The sequence below is a fragment of the Parambassis ranga genome, unplaced genomic scaffold (genome assembly GCF_900634625.1).
Source record: "Parambassis ranga unplaced genomic scaffold, fParRan2.1 scaffold_73_arrow_ctg1, whole genome shotgun sequence".
Taxonomy (NCBI): domain Eukaryota; kingdom Metazoa; phylum Chordata; class Actinopteri; family Ambassidae; genus Parambassis; species Parambassis ranga.
Genome location: NW_021144814.1, coordinates 144341 through 162956, shown reverse-complemented (window position 1 = coordinate 162956; position 18616 = coordinate 144341). Strand labels below are relative to the sequence as shown.

General features: G+C 44.6%; 1 protein-coding gene and 1 long non-coding RNA gene across 3 annotated transcripts in view; both read right to left on the bottom strand.

The window, feature by feature from the left end:
- LOC114431377 (NACHT, LRR and PYD domains-containing protein 3-like) overlaps nucleotides 1-18616 on the bottom strand; it is a 114660-nt gene that overhangs the window by 58262 nt on the left and 37782 nt on the right. Inside the window, exons 5-7 of one of the 2 annotated variants that reach the window (XM_028399007.1) lie at nucleotides 10562-10772; nucleotides 8947-10400; nucleotides 8561-8892 (exon numbers count right to left, since the gene is read on the bottom strand). The exons of the other annotated variant lie outside the window; for it this stretch is intronic. Coding sequence (XP_028254808.1) covers nucleotides 8561-8892; nucleotides 8947-10400; nucleotides 10562-10772 — 1997 coding nt within the window. The remainder of the gene's footprint in view (nucleotides 1-8560; nucleotides 8893-8946; nucleotides 10401-10561; nucleotides 10773-18616) is intronic. 2 annotated transcript variants of the gene reach the window in all.
- Nucleotides 3085-3580, bottom strand: LOC114431386 (uncharacterized). The gene is made up of 2 exons (XR_003670080.1): nucleotides 3543-3580; nucleotides 3085-3442 (listed from the first exon to the last, which is right to left on the bottom strand). It is a non-coding gene; the product is annotated as an uncharacterized LOC114431386 (long non-coding RNA).

Here is an 18616-nt window from a genome sequence, read left to right as displayed (position 1 = left end):
ACCTTGTAATTACACTTTATGACATCTTAATGAAAATGCAAAATTGTTCCACTTTACTTGAATTCACAGAAAACAGTCATGACACTGTTATAAACTGATTTGACCTTGTAATTACACTTTATGACATCTTAATGAAAAGGACAAGATTCATGACACAATTATAATGGTGTCATGACAGCCAATATCAAAACCAACCATATATGATAGCTTAATGTCATGTTAAAGATATAAAACAATACTTTCTTACAGTTTGACAATTAGGTCTGCTATGTCATATTTATGACAGGTTATGTTGTCTTGGTTAATGTCAAGTTGTCATAACAAAGACATCTGAAACAATGTCAACTTTGCATCAAAAGTGACATAATTTACCGATTGACACCTTATGACAACTGTCATAAGCATTCATTGATGTTCATGACAGGTGTCATGTCATGATTATGGCAGCGTCATGTCAGCCTTATGCACACCCATTCAAATAAAGTGTTTCCTCCCTTTGCTTTCCTTGCCCCATGAATTCTGCCACATCTTCTTAGCTGCCTGAGTCATTATGTAAGAGGACTCTGGCAATACAAAATCCAATTCTACCTGAACTCCCCTTAGCCTTAAGCCACATTACCTGTAGTAATGACTTGATGTGTGCATATCCATTTCAAATGGAGAGGACTCCTGTTGCTGTGATAAAATCCAAAACTGCTTTCACAATCTGAGACTGGTTTTCAGATGGATTTAACATGCATCACAGTGATATTCTGCTAATTCCAGAGTCCAATAAAACACAATAATTTCTCTCTGATCTTTATGTATCCAGCAGTCCACCAGTACATGACCAACAACCTGGAATTTATTACAGACTCTGCAAAGACCATCTTCATGTTTTCCAATCTTATGCCAAACCACAATGCTCTAATCTGAGTCTTGTCATAATCCCAGATTGTCTTCTTCCTTGACCAAGATAACATGGTTTTGTATTTACTTTGTCTTTAATATGTTGATGAAGATTCTCAGTCATCCAGGTCATCATACGTAGAGAAGATTGAAGCAAGGCGTCTGGACTTGTAGAGTTTTTTGAAGGCGTTTTGCTGCTCATCCAAGCAGCTTCATCAGTTCTAACTGTTTGGTGGGGAAACATGGTTTATATGTGGTTGCAGACCTATGTGGGTGGGTCTGGGTAAAACTTAAAAACAATAGCACTAAATGTTTCCATAATTACCTGTGATGATCTGGCTGACTGGGCCAGGTGTGTCTAATGACTATGAAACTGCCGGAGGGGGACTGGTTGACAGCCCTTTGTTCTTACTGTGAGTCTGTGCAAACTTCCTGGGAATGGATGGAATCACTGCTTTGTATGTGGTAGAAAGATGATGTCTGAGGCCACCACCTCTGTTAAGGGAAGGTTCTTCCAGCTTAACATAGATGGCTTCCTTAACTCCTCTTTCAAACCACCTTTCCTCTCTGTCTAGGATGTGGACATTGTTGTCCTCAAAGCAGTGTCCTTTCTTTCCTGAGATGGAGGAGAACAGCTGAGTCTTGTCCTAAGGAGGTGCTGTGCCGAGCCATTCTTCTGTGGAGTGGTTGTTTAATTTCTCCAATGTACAGATCAGAGCATTCCTCACTGTCCTGGACTGCATATGTCACATTGCTGTGTTTCTCCCTGGGAATCTTGTCCTTCGGTTGAACCAGTCTCTGTCTCAGTGTTGTCACCGGTTTGAAATGGACCGGGATGTCATGGTTGTTGAAGATCCTGCGCAGATTCTCAGATACTCCTGACACATATGGAATGGAGATGTTCTTTCTGCGCTGGTTGTTGTCCTTCTTCTTGTTGTTGGGGGGTCTTGTTTTTGAGACTTTGATGAGTGCCCACTTGGGGTAGCTGGTGTCCTCCCGAGTGAACTTGATGTTGTTGTCCACTACGGCACGTCCTTACCATCTCTGTGGCTTCTGAGGCAGGGATGCAGGTGAACAGGGAAGTGACATCAAATGAGACCATGGTGTCCTCTGGGTCCATTCGGATCTTCTCCACCAAAGTCCTGAGAGTTGTGGATGTGATGTGGTGTGTTGCCCACCAGTGGTGTCAGGAGTTGGTTGGGGTCCCTCTTCAGTGTCTCATATGTGGCTGTGTCACTGAGGAGATCTGTCACTTTGGAGTGGTAGTCCTGTGTGTTGAGGACTACAGTACATCTTCCTTTGTCTACTGTTAAGATGGTGATGTCCTGGTCTTTCGGTCATGAATAGAGAAATAATGCTGCCCCTTCTCCTCAGCCTCCCACTTCTTCTGCCACAGCGCTGTGGAATATTCTTTAATGACTGACCCCCACTCACTCACACCCATACTCACTGATACATTAGCCTTCATTCTTAAGGTCATTTTGGCTGCTTTATCAACTGCCTCATTACCATCCACTCCCACATGTGCAGGCACCCAGAAAAACCCCACTGATACTCTCGCCTTCTCAATTCTATACAGCATTATTAGTCATTCAATAATTAAATATCAGTAATAATAATAAACATCTGGCCGGGATATCAGACTACCCTTCTTCAACACTTCTAACACTGAAGCTGAATCAGAACAAATAACCAGTCTTGTTGACAGGACCTCCTCCACCCATTTTAAAGCCCAACAGCAGTCAGCTCTGTTGTATAGACTGAAACCCCCTCAGACATTTGGATGAGCTTTACTATATCATACTGTGGGATGTACAAAGCAAAGCCAGTTCCAGCACTCTCAGGGTCCTTAGCTCCATCAGTGTAAATCTGAAGAGACCCTTTCCAATCAGTCTGTAGTCTGCTAACAAAATAAACAATTTCCCCCCGGGGATCAATAAAGTATTTCTGATCAGCTCTGATGCTTTTCATAATGCTAAAATCATCTTCTGCAGTGGGCAGGAGCCATGGTAGTACAAATGGCCAGAGGACCCGAGGAGCAGCCACCCCCTTCTCCACTCCCAGCCCATTGCAGCTTATTATTCATCAATAAGCTGCATGTTGTTGGACTGAGGTTGTTTGTCTAACACTGATCCATGGTGGTCAGATGAACTTCTGTTCTATAAACCATCAGCATGATAAGAAGAGGAGCAAACCTTTAAACATGGCTGTCAAATCTTTAATAACATGTGTTCAAACAGACAGATGCTGCTGATTCAGTCCAGGACATTAAACATCATGTCAGACATGAGCTCAGAGATCATTAACTTATGATTGATGAGCTCAGAGCAGCTAATGAAGGATGGAGGAGAGAGATGGAGCTGGAACCATCATCAGTGCAGTCAGATACAGTATTGATCATCGATCCATACTGTGTGATCAGACTGATGTCCTTTGGTCTTCCTCAAAGTTGAAGGTCATAACACACCAGCATCCTGCTGATGGTTTCTGATTGGTCCCACTCCCATCAGATTAAAATGGATGGGGACACACACTCCATCCTCTTCATGTCAACCTGCAGAGAGAATCAGAGAGTCGGTGTGGAGGTGAGTGAGTGTTCACACAGACTCCATCAGCAGCAAAGCAGCACAGACTGACTCCACCCCTCTACTGACCTCACAGTCTGCAGATTATAATCTGGACTCTGCTCAAGATCCAGCAGCTGCTCCACTCCTGAATCCTGCAGATTGTTTCCTCTCAGCTCCAGCTCTGTCAGATGGGAGGGGTTGGACTTCAGAGCTGAGGCCAGAGCAGCACAGCTGATCTCTGACAGACCGCAGCCCCTCAATCTGAATAAAGAAAAACAGATGAAATCATTGATGATCAATCAGATGTTCTTTTTTTATTTGAGATGTTCCAGGGCTCTAGACTAACTTTTTTCTTAGGTGCACCGCATCACATTTAATATCGTAGTTTGTTTTTCAATCTCTGTCCATATATTTTATGGATCAGGCCTTAACTTGACATCTATCTTAACACAGAAGTTCTTTTCTTCTCTCATCATCTACAGCTATATCTACTGTTTACCTGATGGAGCCAACGTTTTAGAAACACTGAGGTCCAAACATTGATCTCCATACATATCATCCTAAAATGAATCTGGACTTTGTATAATGAACACAGTGAAATAGAATAGAATAGAATAGAATAGAATAGAATAGAATAGAATAGAAAATACTTTATTCATCCCAAGCCAGGAAATTTCAGTATTGCAGCAGCAAAATACAGTCACTAAAGCAAACTAAAAAACATACCTCTAACGGTAAAAATGAAACAGTATAAACATTATTTACAGCAAAGTAAAAAATAAACATAGGTGCAGAAGCAAAAATGTGCAATTTGGTATGAAGTGATGAAATGATATGATATACAAGAACAGCAGTGTGCAATTTGAAAGAGAAAAAACCTAAACCTTGTGCAAAATACAAATAAGTCAATAAATAAAGTGATAATTCATATTATGGACAAACTAGCCAACAAGTCTGCCTGTCAGAAATCCATGATGAAGAAGAGTTCATACAGCACTCTTCATTTCCCTGTTTGCTTTCTCTCTGTATTTTCTGGCTGTCGCTCCTCACTTATCTATCTGCCACTGTGACTTCAAATAATATTAAAATCATATACAGCTTTATTTATTTCATACTTGTGATTGAGATATATATTTAGTTTTCTTCAACACGTTTCTAGTGTAGCTACAGTATCTCTCCTCATCTTCCTCACCTCTTCCTCAGTGTCTCCTCTCTTTCTAAAGCTGAGCTCCAGCTGACAGAACCTTTTCATTCTGTCTGTTACAGGAGGAACACTTTTATGCAGATATCATCCTGGCAGTCAATGGTCCACTATAGCAGGATAATAACAATACTTTTGAAATGGTATAACTCCTTAAAACCAGCTGACTGCTGTCAGTCAGAGTGAATCAGCCTTCATGGATGAACCACACAGGTCAGATAACACTGTCCTCAGACCTGCTGTTCACTCTATCATAATGCTGCGAGCACGTCACGCCCCCTCCCTGAACATGACCGGCTCCTTATCATCATTCAGCTCAACAGCTAATTAGCATAGTAGCAACAAACCCTCCTCCTCCGCTACATGTTCACCTGAACTGTGGTTCCTGCTGTTCACCAGTGACACATCTTTAATACCTGTCTGTCTGTCTGTCTGTCTGTCTGTCTGTCTGTCTGTCTGTCTGTCTGTGTGCTGCTGTGTGGTGCAGTCAGAGGGCCGTATGAGTTCTGCACACACGTTTTAAAAAGTCCGGGCTGAAACAAACTTTGTTCTTTGTTCTTGTTCTCGTCACAACAGATTTCTCTGTTCTCGTGGCGTATGGAACAAGCTTTAGCACACAGCATCAGCACTTCACAGATTCGTCTTCGTCTTCTGGATTTCCTGCGGTCTCGGTCTGACTGCAGCAGACACAATTTCAAACATACACACACGGGGGTCCCACCCTTCACTGTCTCTGATTGGTTTAGACCACGATATGAGCCTGATGTGTGTCTGTTGTTGGACCACAGGGAGAGAGTCGCAGAGAATGTGTCTCCCTCTAACAGCTGGTTGCACCGGTGCAACCTCAGATATTTTTTGGTTGCAACATGAGAAATTAGGTCGCACTCTAGAGCCCTGTGTTCAGATCAACATCACTGTGTCCTCATCAACATGGCAGCACAACATTCACACACCTGTCCATGTCACACAGATCAATAACATGCTGCTGACCTCAGTCTGACTCTACAGGGTCAATACTGGATCAATACTTGAATCAGCTGCATGTATTCATCAAGTAAACACTGAAACTAATCAGAGTTCAGAGGATCAGAGAGGACAAACATTCCCTTTAAGGACTAACAGAGGACATGTTCTGTAACAAACACTGGTCTTTGTGACCACAGACTGAATTTAGAACAACTAAAGATCATTTACAGATTCATGGATGAAGCTCTGTGTGAACATCCATTAAACATCAAACATCTACAACAGGAACAGAGAACTGACCTCAGAGTCTGCAGTCTGCAGTCTGGACTCTGCAGTAACCCACACAGCTGCTCCACTCCTGAATCCTGCAGCTTGTTCTCTCCCAGGTCCAACACTGTCAGATGGGAGGGGTTGGACTTCGGAGCTGAGACCAGAGCAGCACAGCTGATCTCTGACAGACTGCAGTCCCTCAATCTGAATAAAGAAACACAGATGAAATCATTGATGATCAATCAGATGTTCTTTTTTTATTTGAGATGTTCCAGGGCTCTAGACTAACTTTTTTCTTAGGTGCACCGCATCACATTTAATATCGTAGTTTGTTTTTCAATCTCTGTCCATATAATTTATGGATCAGGCCTTAACTTGACATCTATCTTAACACAGAAGTTCTTTTCTTCTCTCATCATCTACAGCTATATCTACTGTTTACCTGAAGGAGCCAAAGTTTTAGAAACACTGAGGTCCAAAAATTGATCTCCATACATATCATCCTAAAATGAATTTGGACTTTGTATAATGAACACAGTTAAATAGAATAGAATTGAATAGAATAGAATAGAATCTGCTCTTCGCAGATTCGTCTTCTTCTTCTGGATTTCCTTGATCAATAACATGCTGCTGACCTCAGTCTGTCTCTACAGGGTCAACAGGTGCTGGCAGGGCTCAAACCTACACATGACACGTCTGCTTTGTTGATGTTGTAACTTCAGAGTTGGAGCTGTGCTTCCTCTCAGTGTCTCTGTGTCTCCTTTAAACAGCATCCTTAAGGCTGCACTGGTGTCCAACATGTTAGGTATGGACTTACTGAATCAGACCCATGAGCCTCAGCAGCTCCTGTTCTTCCTGTGGAGGGAGTATCTGTGTCACTGCTCTCACTGCTCCTCATCCAGCTTCAGAGCGCCTGCACTGAGTGTGTGTCTGATGTCTCTGATTTCATTGGTCCTCATGAAACACCTGCAGGACAGTGTTTGTTCCAGGCTTAAATCCACATGTGCTGTGAGCTGCCTCTTGGTGTTCAGTCTTTCCTGTGTCTGCTGTACTTTTGGTATCTTCTGTCCTGACTCTTCCTGACCTCTTCACCTCTGCTTCTTCTCTCACAGCGTTGACTTGTTGTTCTTCATCTGGACAGATATCAAACATCAACATCTTTCTCAGGTGTCAGATCTGCTGCCTCTCACCTGCTCATTAGTTATGACACATACAGTTCTGTCATGAGAATCATCCAGCTCTCCTTATCTTTACTTTTAAATCAGTAAACACTGAGAGCTTCCTCCTGTTTCTGGGCTCTGGTGAAGAACATGTGTTGTATATGAGCTGGGTTCTTCAGGTCCACATCACTCTTTAAACGTCCTCTTCAGCGCCTCTCTTTGATCTCTTTTGTTGTCCTCAAAATCAAACTATTACAAACTTTGATCAGCTCTTCTGCTGTGATGGACTGTCTCTGACTTTTCCATCATACTGCTGGCAGCACAGAGACAGAGCCCTGAATCCAGTTCCTCCAGGTTTCTGTCAGGGTGCCATGCAGACTCAGGTGTGGTGGGGGCTGAAACAGCACCATGCTCTTCCTCTGATGTGATATTCAGACAGTGAAACATTGGTATAAATCAGGCCTGACTAACAGGAGCATTTCAGAGGCCTGTCCTGGCCGGACTTCATTAGAATCATTTCTATACAGTGTATGTACTGAACTCCAGACACTAGCTACGTTTTAAAGGCTGTTAAAACCTGACAGGAGGAAGGAGGAGGATTGTTCTGCCATCCCTTTACATCAGGCTCCTTTTCTACCACTCTCTGTGCACACATATATTCTCACTTATATATCATTCTGCTTCTGTTGTTGGACAGGAAGACGTCCAAAGGACACCAGTGTGAAGAAGATGATGGTCCTTCAGTCAAACTGTCTGTGGATCCTTCTCTACCAGTGCTCTGTGCAGTCTGAGACAAAATGGACTTCCATTGTTATCATCTATGATAATAATGACAACTGACCTCAGAGTCTGCAGTCTGCAGTGAGGACTCTGCAGTCCAACACACAGCTGCTCCACTCCTGAATCCTGCAGGTTCTTGTTCCTGCTCAGGTCCAGTTCTGTCAGATGGGAGGGGTTGGACTTCAGAGCTGAGGCCACGACTTCACAGTGAGTCTCTGAGAGTCCACAGTTAGAAAGTCTGTCAAACACCAAAACAGAAAACATGTTATTAAAGAAGACACTTAATGTGGACCTTATTTGAAGACAGGTGGACACGTCCTGTTGGACATGTTGCTCTTCACATCAGTGGTTCAGCCTGTCTGATCTGACTGTTTGACATGAAACCATAATCCTCATCAGACTGTTAATCTGTGCTGTAATCTGCAGATGGAGTAGAGAACATGGAGTTCTGTAGATATTCTGGATGATTCTGTCCGTGTGTCAGCAGATCACTGTGACATCATCAACATGATGTCATCACTGTAACGCTGCAGCTACAGCTACACACTGAGGCCGATCATGGTGTTCAGAGATTTAACAGCCTTCAACACAAACAACACAGCTGAAGAACATCTGAGACAAAGACACAGCTGACACGTGGACCTCTAAAGAACCACACAGTGTGGATCTGTGAAGACCTGAACCACTAATCTACACTGATTCACAATCATCATCACATCTGGACTCACCGAGCCTTCCTGCAGTTCCTCACAGCTGAAATCAGTCTCCGTCGTCCCTCCTTTGTTGTATTGTACTTGTTCAGGTCCAGCTCTTCCAGAACCTCCTCTGACATCTGCAGCATGTAGGCCAGCGCTGAGCAGTGGACCTCAGAGAGTTTCTTCTCTGATCTGGTCCCTGACTGCAGGAACTCTTGGATCTCCTGATGGACTGAGAGCTCGTTCATCTCCATCAGACAGTGGAAGATGTTGATGCTTCTGTCAGGAGAGATTTCATCAGTGTTCATCTCCTTCAGGTTGTTGATGGCTCTCTGGATGGTTTCTGGACTGTTCTCTGTCTGACTCTGCAGGCCTCTGAAGAGTTTCTGGATGATTCCTGGTCTGTTCTCTCTCTGAGCCAGCAGGCCTCCTAAGAGCCTCTGGTTGGACTGCAGAGAGAGGCCATGAAGGAAGCGAACCACCAGGTCCAGGTGGCCATGTTTACTCTGCAGAGATTTCTCCATGACTCTCTTTAGGAAGTCATCCAGAGAGGAGTGTCTGTAGTCGTCTCCCAGGAAGTCCTCCAGGCCCTCGGTGGTCCTGTTGGTGTAACAGAGGATCAGGTGGAGAGCAGCCAGAAACTCCTGAACACTCAGATGGATGAAGCAGAACACCTTGTCGTGGTACAGGCCTCTCTCCTCTTTAAAGATCTGTGTGAACAGTCCTGAGCACACTGAGGCTGCTCTGATATCGATGCCACACTCTGTCAGGTCTGATTCATAGAAGATCAGGTTTCCTTTCTGCAGCTGCTCAAAAGCCAGTTTCCCCAGAGACCGGATCATCTCCCTGCTCTCTGGATTCCAGTGTGGATCTGTCTCAGCTCCTCCTTCATACTTGACCCTCTTCACTTTGGCCTGAACCACCAGGAGGTGGATGTACATCTCAGTCAGGGTCCTGGGCAGCTCTCCTCCCTCTCTGCTCTCCAACATGTCCTCCAGAACTGTAGCAGTGATCCAGCAGAAGACCGGGATGTGGCACATGATGTGGAGGCTCCGTGATGTCTTGACATGGGAGATGATCCTGCTGGCTCGCTCCTCCTCTCTGAACCTCCTCCTAAAGTAATCCTCCTTCTGTGGGTCGGTGAACCCTCTGACCTCTGTCGCCATGTCCACATAGTCAGGAGGGATCTGATTGGCTGCTGCAGGTCTTGTGGTGATCCAGAGGCGAGCAGAGGGAAGCAGCTTCCCCCTGATGAGGTTTGTCAGCAGCACATGCACTGAGGTGGACTCTTTGGCATCAGTCAGGACCTGAGTGTTGTGGAAGTCCAGAGGAAGTCGACACTCATCCAGACCGTCAAAGATGAAGAGCACCTGGAGGTGCTGGAAGCTGCAGATTCCTGCCTCTTTGGTTTCAGGGAAGAAGTGATGAACAAGCTCCACCAAGCTGAACCGTTTCTCTCTCAGCACATTCAGCTCTCTGAAAGTGAATGGAAATGTGAAGTGGACGTCCTGGTGGTCTTTGTCTTCAGCCCAGTCCAGACTGAACTTCTGTGTTAGGACTGTTTTCCCGATGCCAGCCACTCCCTGTGTCATCACTGTTCTGATTGGTTCCTGTCTTCCAGGTGGGCCTTTGAAGAGGTCTGCTGGTCTGATGGGGGTTTCTGGTCTGTGTGCTTTCCTAGATGCTGCTTCAATCTGTCTGACCTCATGGTCCTCGTTGACCCCTGCAGTCCCCCCCTCTGTGATGTAGAGCTCTGTGTAGATTTGGTTCAGAAGGGTCGGCTCTCCTGCTTTAGCGATGCCCTCAAACACACACTGGAACTTCTCCTTCAGGTTAGACTTGAGTTTACGTCCACACTCTGCAGCTGCAGATCCTGAACAAACAGTAAATGTGATGAGTGACTGAACTTCCTGACAGTCTTCAGTCAGAAGTGACAGATGTGCTGCAGATGTCTGCATCATGTTAACAGCAGAGTGTGTAGATGTAAACTTCATTTCCTCTTTCCATCATGTTAAAGCTCTTAAATCCTCTTACTGCTCTGCAGACGCTCAGCCAGCTCCTCCTGCTCCATCCTCCTCAGGAAGTCCACCGTGATCTGCACAAAGGACTCTCTGCTCCTCCTCCGCTCTTCATCCTCCTCATCCTCCCTCTGGCTCTCACAGCATTCTGGGTAATCTGGACTCAGAAGCTTCTGGATCTTCTTCAGCTCGGCCTTCACAAAAGTGAGGATGTTGTCCTCCAGCAGCTGGAACAGAGAGACACAAACATCAGGTCCATGTTGGACAGACTGACAGTCTGCTGGTCTACAAAGTGCAGCATGGAGACACAACAACACAACACATGGACCAGCAGCTGTTCTACATGTACACACCAGAAATATGGAGTCCAGCTGTGTCTGATGCTGCTGGGCAGACGGACCACCGGGAGTCTCTGAGCTCTGCTGGTGGACTCTGTGGACCAATCAGGAACAGTTAGCCCACATGATGTCACATGATGTCAGCACACATGCAGAAACAGCAGCTGCTTCCAGAGTGTGTGTTCTGTGCTGAACACACACGGCTGTGCTCTGAAACAGGCCGTCAGCTCTGAACCTGCAGCTGTTTGAAGCAACTCAGATCTTACTGCTTCAAGGAAGACCGGACTTCTCCTTTAAAGTTAATGATGGCATCCTTTGACCAATCACTCCTCAGAGACACACAGCTGGGTCCTGGTCCTGGTCCTGGTTCTGGTGAGTCTGGTCTCTTCTTGTTCCTGGTACAGAGATAAAAATCATCAGCTGATGTTTCACAGTGACTGCAGGAGGAAGAAGCAGCTACCAGAAGAAAGGAGCCATGTGTTACTGTGTGTGTGTGTGTGTGTTACTGTGTGTGTTACTGTGTGTGTTACTGTGTGTGTCTGTGTGTGTGTTACTGTGTGTGTTACTGTGTGTGTGTTACTGTGTGTGTGTTGCTGTTTTTTTTCCCAATCGCTTACACACTAAAATTAAAACTTTCCCACAAAAAAACAACACTGGCTTAGATTTGTACAACTGTCAGCACATTATCAGCTTCACACTTTTTGCAAAACATTAAACACACTTGTATGAATTTGACACCCCATGAACCAATTGGTTACCCACAGCCAGCAGGTGTGCACACACTGGTGCTTAATTGTAGACACAGCGATCAGGTTTAAGCACTATAAAAAGGCAACAGGCAAGTTCAATAATGCATCAGACTTGGAGAAATTCAAGCCCATGTTGTCCATGATCAACAAGTTTTCAATAACGTCCAACAGGCCGTGTCCTTTAAAAACATCCAGTTGTGATGAAACAACTGTATAAAGTGCCGTTTGAAAGAAATTCAGGCAGGTGAAAGTCCTGCGGCGTGAACATGTGTTGGTATGTTGTGTTCACTAAGTGTAGCATTGTGTGCTGCACACAACCTTTGTACAGTACATGTCATTTTACTGTGCAGCAGACCTACAGTATATTGATTACACAATGTGATATTTTACTGTATTTCACAGAGTTTTGCAAATGGATGTGGAAGAAGTCCTGCATGAGTTTATATCATTGATGAGGCTGGATTCAACCTGACAACAGAGAGAAGAAGGGGCAGAAGCATCAGTGGCCACAGGGCTGTGGTCAATGTACCAGGGCACCGTGGGCGTAACATCACCCTTTGTGCTGCCATTACACAGAATGGGTCCTCCACCGCCACCCTGGGTCCTTACAACATGTTTAGACAGATTACACAATATGATCACAGCAGCAAACCAAAGGGACCAGATGCAACACACTGTCGTCTGGGACAATGCAGCTTTCCATCATTCTGCTCTGCTCCAAAACTGGTTTCATCAACAACACCCATAATTTTTGCAAAAGATCTGAGATGCTCTGCTCCTTGTGTGTAGATGTTTGAATCGTGTGTAGAGTTTTGTTTTTAAAATTGTGCCTGTTAAATCCTCTGAAACAGGCCGTCAGCTCTGAACCTGCAGCTGTTTGAAGCAACTCAGATCTTACTGCTTTAAGGAAGACCGGATTTCCCCTTTAAAGTCAACAATGACATCCTTTGACCCATCACTCCTCAGAGACACACAGCTGGGTCCTGGTCCTGGTTCTGGTCCTGGTGAGTCTGGTCTCTTCTTGTTCCTGGTACAGAGATAAAAATCATCAGCTGATGTTTCACAGTGACTGCAGGAGGAAGAAGCAGCTACCAGAAGAAAGGAGCCATGTGTTACTGTGTGTGTTACTGTGTGTGTAAGATAAGATAAGATAAGATAAGATAAGATAAGATAAGATAAGATAAGATAAGATCAGATAAGATCAGATAAGATAAGATAAGATAAGATAAGATAAGATAAGATAAGATAAGATAAGATAAGATAAGATAAGATAAGATAAAACTTTATTAATCCCGAAGCAAATTCTTGTGCCAGAGGTATCAAGTTACATTAAATGCAGTTAAGTACAGAGTATAAGTATAAGTGTCACTATAATCCAAAATAAGAGTACAGTACGCAGTATGAGCACAATATATGATACATGGATACAATATGGAGATGTAAGGTGCTAAGTAAACATAATATAGACAAGTGGAGGGAATGACAGTGATGCCTGACATGATTATCTAGCGCTTCTCCCTACAGAAAGGGGAGGAGTTATACAGTCTGATGGCCACTGGCAGGAAGGACCTCCTGTGGCGTTCTGTGCTGCTCCTCGTAGTCTCAGTCTACCGCTGAATGTGCTCCTGTAGGACAGCAGTGTGTCGTGCAGGGGGTGAGACGTGTTGTTACGAATACTGAGGAGTTTCCTCACTATCCTCCTCTCTGTCACCTCCACCACAGACTCCAGCTCCACTCCCAGCACCGAGCCAGCCTTCCTAATGAGCTTGTTGAGTCTGTTGGTGTCGGCCGTCTTCATCCTGCTGCCCCAGCACACTACAGCGTAGAAGATGACGCTGGAGACCACCGAGTGGTAAAACATCTGCAGCATGGTCTGGCAGACGTTAAAGGACCTGAGTCTCCTCAGTAGATACAGGCGACTCTGTCCCTTCCTGTATATTGCCTCTGTGTTTGTGGACCAGTCCAGTTTGTGGTCAATGTGGACACCCAGGTATTTGTAGCTGTCCACAATGTCCACGTTGGTACCTTTGATGCTGTGTGTGTTACTGTGTGTGTGTTACTGTGTTTGTGTGTGTTACTATGTGTGTGAGTTAATGTGTGTGTGTTGCTGTGTGTGTGTGTATGTGTTATTGTGTGTGTGTGTGTTACCTGTTCATGTTGCTGAGCAGCTGCAGTGACAGATGTGCTTCTTCCTCTCTTTATTCTCACAGAGCCCTGCAGAGGACAACACAACACAAAGGCTGCAGTTTGTGACACAAAATGGCCGCTTTGCTGCGCTGGTCATGTGACATAAGAGAGGGCGTCATAATAAAAACTACAAGCGTCTACTAAACTTATTTCAGAGGCCAAAAACAACACAAAGGACTGAAAAGCCACAGAGTTGGGATGAGCATAAATTCATACCATCCCATATTCAGACACCCATCAACTAACACTAGCTGGAGACTGCAATTGTGTAATTGATCCCTTATTACATAGATCCTCCACCCGTACCATTCACAAATCTAAAACAGCAGTATGTATAGAAAATGTTCTGCAAGCATGATCCCGGGACCAGATAGCTCTAAAAGAAGTTTGAAATCCGGCCAGGACGTGCGAGACAGAAGCTACTGCTAACATGCCTGAATCTGTTCCAGAGGAAGAAGAGCAGCAACACCCACAAGCTGACACCGAGGCTGTCCTTGACCCGGCTGTTCCTCAAACTATTCAGGAAATAACAGCAAATATAACTCGGGTGATTGATGAAAAGCTCGGGCCTTATCCCAAAGGATACAAGCACACGCCCAGCAGCTGAAAAAGATGGAGGAGAAAAGCACTGAGGCAGAGAATAGGATTGCTGCGGCTGAACACACCTGTGAGACAGTGGACACAGTGGGATTGTCATATTAAATATTGTCATATTTAAAAAAGAAATGATTGATATTGCTACGATGCCAGAAACACATTTGAATGATAAGGAACATGTAAAGCTGCAGCAGTGCGGCTGTGATCCAGTTTATTTCTCATCTTTCTCCACCAAAAGCAGAGGGGTGGCAATACTCATTAGGAGAAATGGACCAGTTCAAGAGTCCAAATGCATTAAAGATAAACATGGACGGTTTGTCCTTATCTCGGCCTCCTTACACAGGGAGGACTTTGCTCTCTTAAATGTCTGCTGCCCTCCATGTCATCCCCTTAACTTTTTGACAGAGGCTTTTGCCAAGTGACTTTAATTGCCTTGTGAACCCTCTGATGGACAGGTTTCCTCTTGGTGCTTTGGCCCTATCAAAACAGTCCAAACAGATCATTGGTCTTTGTGAGGACTTTGGTTCTGTGGATGTTTATAGGACACTTCACCCAGCAGATAAGGAATCCAGCTTCTTTTCTAATCCTCATAATTGCCATACAAGAACTGACTTTTTGCTCCAAACAGCTGACAGAATGAGCTGTTTCCTGTTCAATTGGAAGCATAATAACATCAGACCATGCAGCAGTGTATATGAATGTTAACATTAAAAGAATCCTTAGAAACCCACGAGTTGGAGAATGGACCCCTCAATTCTAAAAGATCAAAAATTCATATCATATTTTAACTACAGAATTCAAGCATGTTTTCACCACTAACTCTCCCTCGGCTACCAACTCGTCCCTGCTCTGGGAAACCTCCGAGGCTTCTGCCAGGGGGTTGATCATGTCCTATACGGCTGCCAAAAGACGGAAAAATATGGAACAACAAATCTTGGTAGAAAAAAGGTTCAGTCTATCACAAAGGGAATATATTAAGAAACCTACAGCAGCTAAGCTGAAGGAAATTACCGCCATTCGCTCCACATTAGACTCCTTGTTCACAAAAAAGGTTGGGGGAAAATTCGGATATGCAAAACAAAGGTTATTTGAACATGGGGACAAACCGGGGAGATTTTTACTTACATCAGTCAGAACAAGCCGACAATGCTAAAACTCTGATGGAAGCTTTTTTCTCCAAACTTGATCTCCAACTATATCACAAGATCAGAAATCTAAATGAAATGCCCCGATCTCAGTGTCTGACCTGTGTGAGGCCGTTCAGCTTATTGAATCAGGCAAAGCACCAGGCAGTGACGGTGCTGGTAGTGAGTTCTAGAAGGAATTTCTAAATATTTGATTGGAGCCTATGATGAATATGTTTAATCATTCTTTTGAATGTGGCACCCTCCCACCATCACTAAGGGAAGCCAGTATTTCACTAATGCTCAAAAAAGGGAAATGCTCTGAAGACTGCGCCTCATATAGGCCGATCTCTGTGCTGAATGTGGATTTAGATAGGGTCTGTGGATACCCTATCTAACTTCCACTGTGACAGAGAGACTGGCTTCACTGTGATGCAGCGTTCTTCACATTTACTGCCTCACCTTCAGACTTTAGCTCCTTCACAGATAACATATCTAATCTGTTAGCGTAGCGATTTGTTTGCCCCTTAACCCGCTAACTGGCTGCTTCACAATGATTGGCTGTAAGGTCTGTCAGTCAAGCTAACTTGACCAATGTGTTGCCTCCTATGTGTGTAGGATCAGACAGAGACAGTCTTCTCTACCGCTCTGTGGGTCGTTCCTTCTCTTTCACAGACGTCATTCTGTGCACATCGACTGTTTAGTTTTGTTGCGTCTCCAAAAACTGTGGAGGATGAAATGTGATTTTAGAAAAAGTGTGGGTGTTACATCCCCCACATCCCCCGCGGCTGCTACGCCCATGGTTCCAACAGTCACAGAAATGCTGCCGACACCATGAAGTCATCAATATAGTTCAAACAGAAATCAATACGAAGACATGAAGGACACTTCAACACCTGAGGGACGAGACAGAGGACAGACTTCATTCAGGCTGCAGCAGGGAGCTGCTGGACAAAAGCTCCACCTCACTGAGCTGACCGTCCACACAGAGACAGTCAGAGACAAGAGTCCTCACAGAGACACACAGACAGAGAGTCCTCACAGAGACACACAGACAGACAGAGAGTCCTCACAGAGACACACACACAGACTCACCTTCCCACAGAGAAAAAGACACTGCGCCACAACCAGAGGACAAAGTGAACTTTGATCAGACTCACCTGAGCAGTCAGTTCTTCTTCCTCTTCCTGCTGAGTCATCCACACAGGAAGCAGCAGCAGAGTTTGACTGAGTCCATCGTCTCTGAAGACATATTTTCATCCAGCGGGGACCTGACAGAGACAGAATGCAGCTAGGATCTGGATCAGAGGACAGTTTAAAGTATGTATCAGAGCTGATCAGTCCTTTGATCTTTCTCCCAGAAGAAACCAAACACTAAAACTCAATCTACAGAACTCATGGTTCTCCTCATGAATCCGGGCACTGACAGGTTTCCATACATTAGCAAACAGAAGCTAACAGAGTTAGCAGACAGACGAGGAGGCGGGGTTTTTTGGTCTAGAAGCTTTATTGATCATTGTTTACATTTCACGATGCATTCCACAAACACGGCTCCAGCTGGGAGCTTTTTATCGTCACAACTGAAGTATGAAGTTTATCATTCACAATTATACTTGCAGAACAAACAAATGCTCAAAGTTTCCCAAAGTCACAGCGAGTTGTAACTTGATGCAGACATCAGCTCCACAGACAGCATGGTTATTAATGACCTTTAATCCCTTTCTCTGTTTCTGATGTATGAATGTAAACGTCTTCCTTCCAGAGCTTCTCACTAAACAGCTGCAATGACATGAAAGTACGACTCGTGTTTGGTCTGGCAAAGGTTCTCTAGATGTCTCTAGCTAAAGTTACTCAGAAGCCATGAAGGTTTTTAAATGAAACTTTGCTTTCTTTATGGAAGTCAGTGTGGTCCTTGTGACATGAAATAATGTCCCCTCCTGATCTGAGCTGTGATCAGGTCTTCCTCTCTCGCCGTCTGAGGACAGGAGGACGGTCTGTCCTCTGAGACTCTGCTGGAAGCTGCTTTGGACCGGCTGTGACGGAGAACACACATCATATTCTGATCATGTTTCATTACGTCAGTGACACACAGCAAAACATTTAACCCTTTCACTGCCAGTAAAAACACACTCAGACTGTGTGTGTCTGAGATTCATCCACCACATACTGAGAGTCCCAGAGAATAAATCAGTCACCTGTGGATCAAAGGTCGGTCTGAGTTCAGCCTGCAGCTCCACAGAAAAACATGGCCGTGGCAGGTGTGTGTGTGTGTGTGTGTGTCTGAATATCTGAGCTGGAGCTCTCACCTTGAACGCTGACGATGTGTGTGTCAAAAACACAGAGCAGCATTCTGATCACTGAATGAAGAGCTTTAAAAACTGGTTTTCAGAAAACAGAACCAGAGAGTTTCCTCCTGCTGCTTCCTCACATCCACACAGTGACTGAGTATTAAGACTGTAGCCTAAAGAGGCTCCATTTGAATCCTCTGCAGAATTTCCAGTCCATATCTGACACTGAGTGAAATTAGCTAAACCTTTACAACCAGTAAGAAGCCAGAGAACTTCACTCGTAGAACACGGACCGCTGCAGACAGCTGCAGTGAAATTTAAAAACACCACAATGTAGACCATAGGTTCTCAATGTGCGGCCCGTGGGCCAATGGCGGCCTGCAGAAAAATGTATGGCCGTCAACAATGAATTATATGAATTTGTGTTATATGAATTTTAAAAGACCTAAAATGTCTTTTAAAATTGGTTTGGGTTTTGTCCACATGACAAAGCACAAACAACTGTAATTTCCAAAGCTTGCACAGAGAAGGTTCGTACTTCGGACGGCAACACAACAAACCTATTTAACCACCTGATGCACCTGAGGCAGCATCCCAAACTATTTGCTGAGGGCCAAACAGTGAGGAACTTTGACAATTCATTATATTGACAACTGGAAGCTCTGCAGTGCCACACTTCAAACTACATACTTCCCACAAGATCACACAGGTGAACTCATAGCGCAAGGTCTGAGGGACGCTTTGAATGCTGGGGACTCAAAGAGGATCACATGACCTGCATGACCACA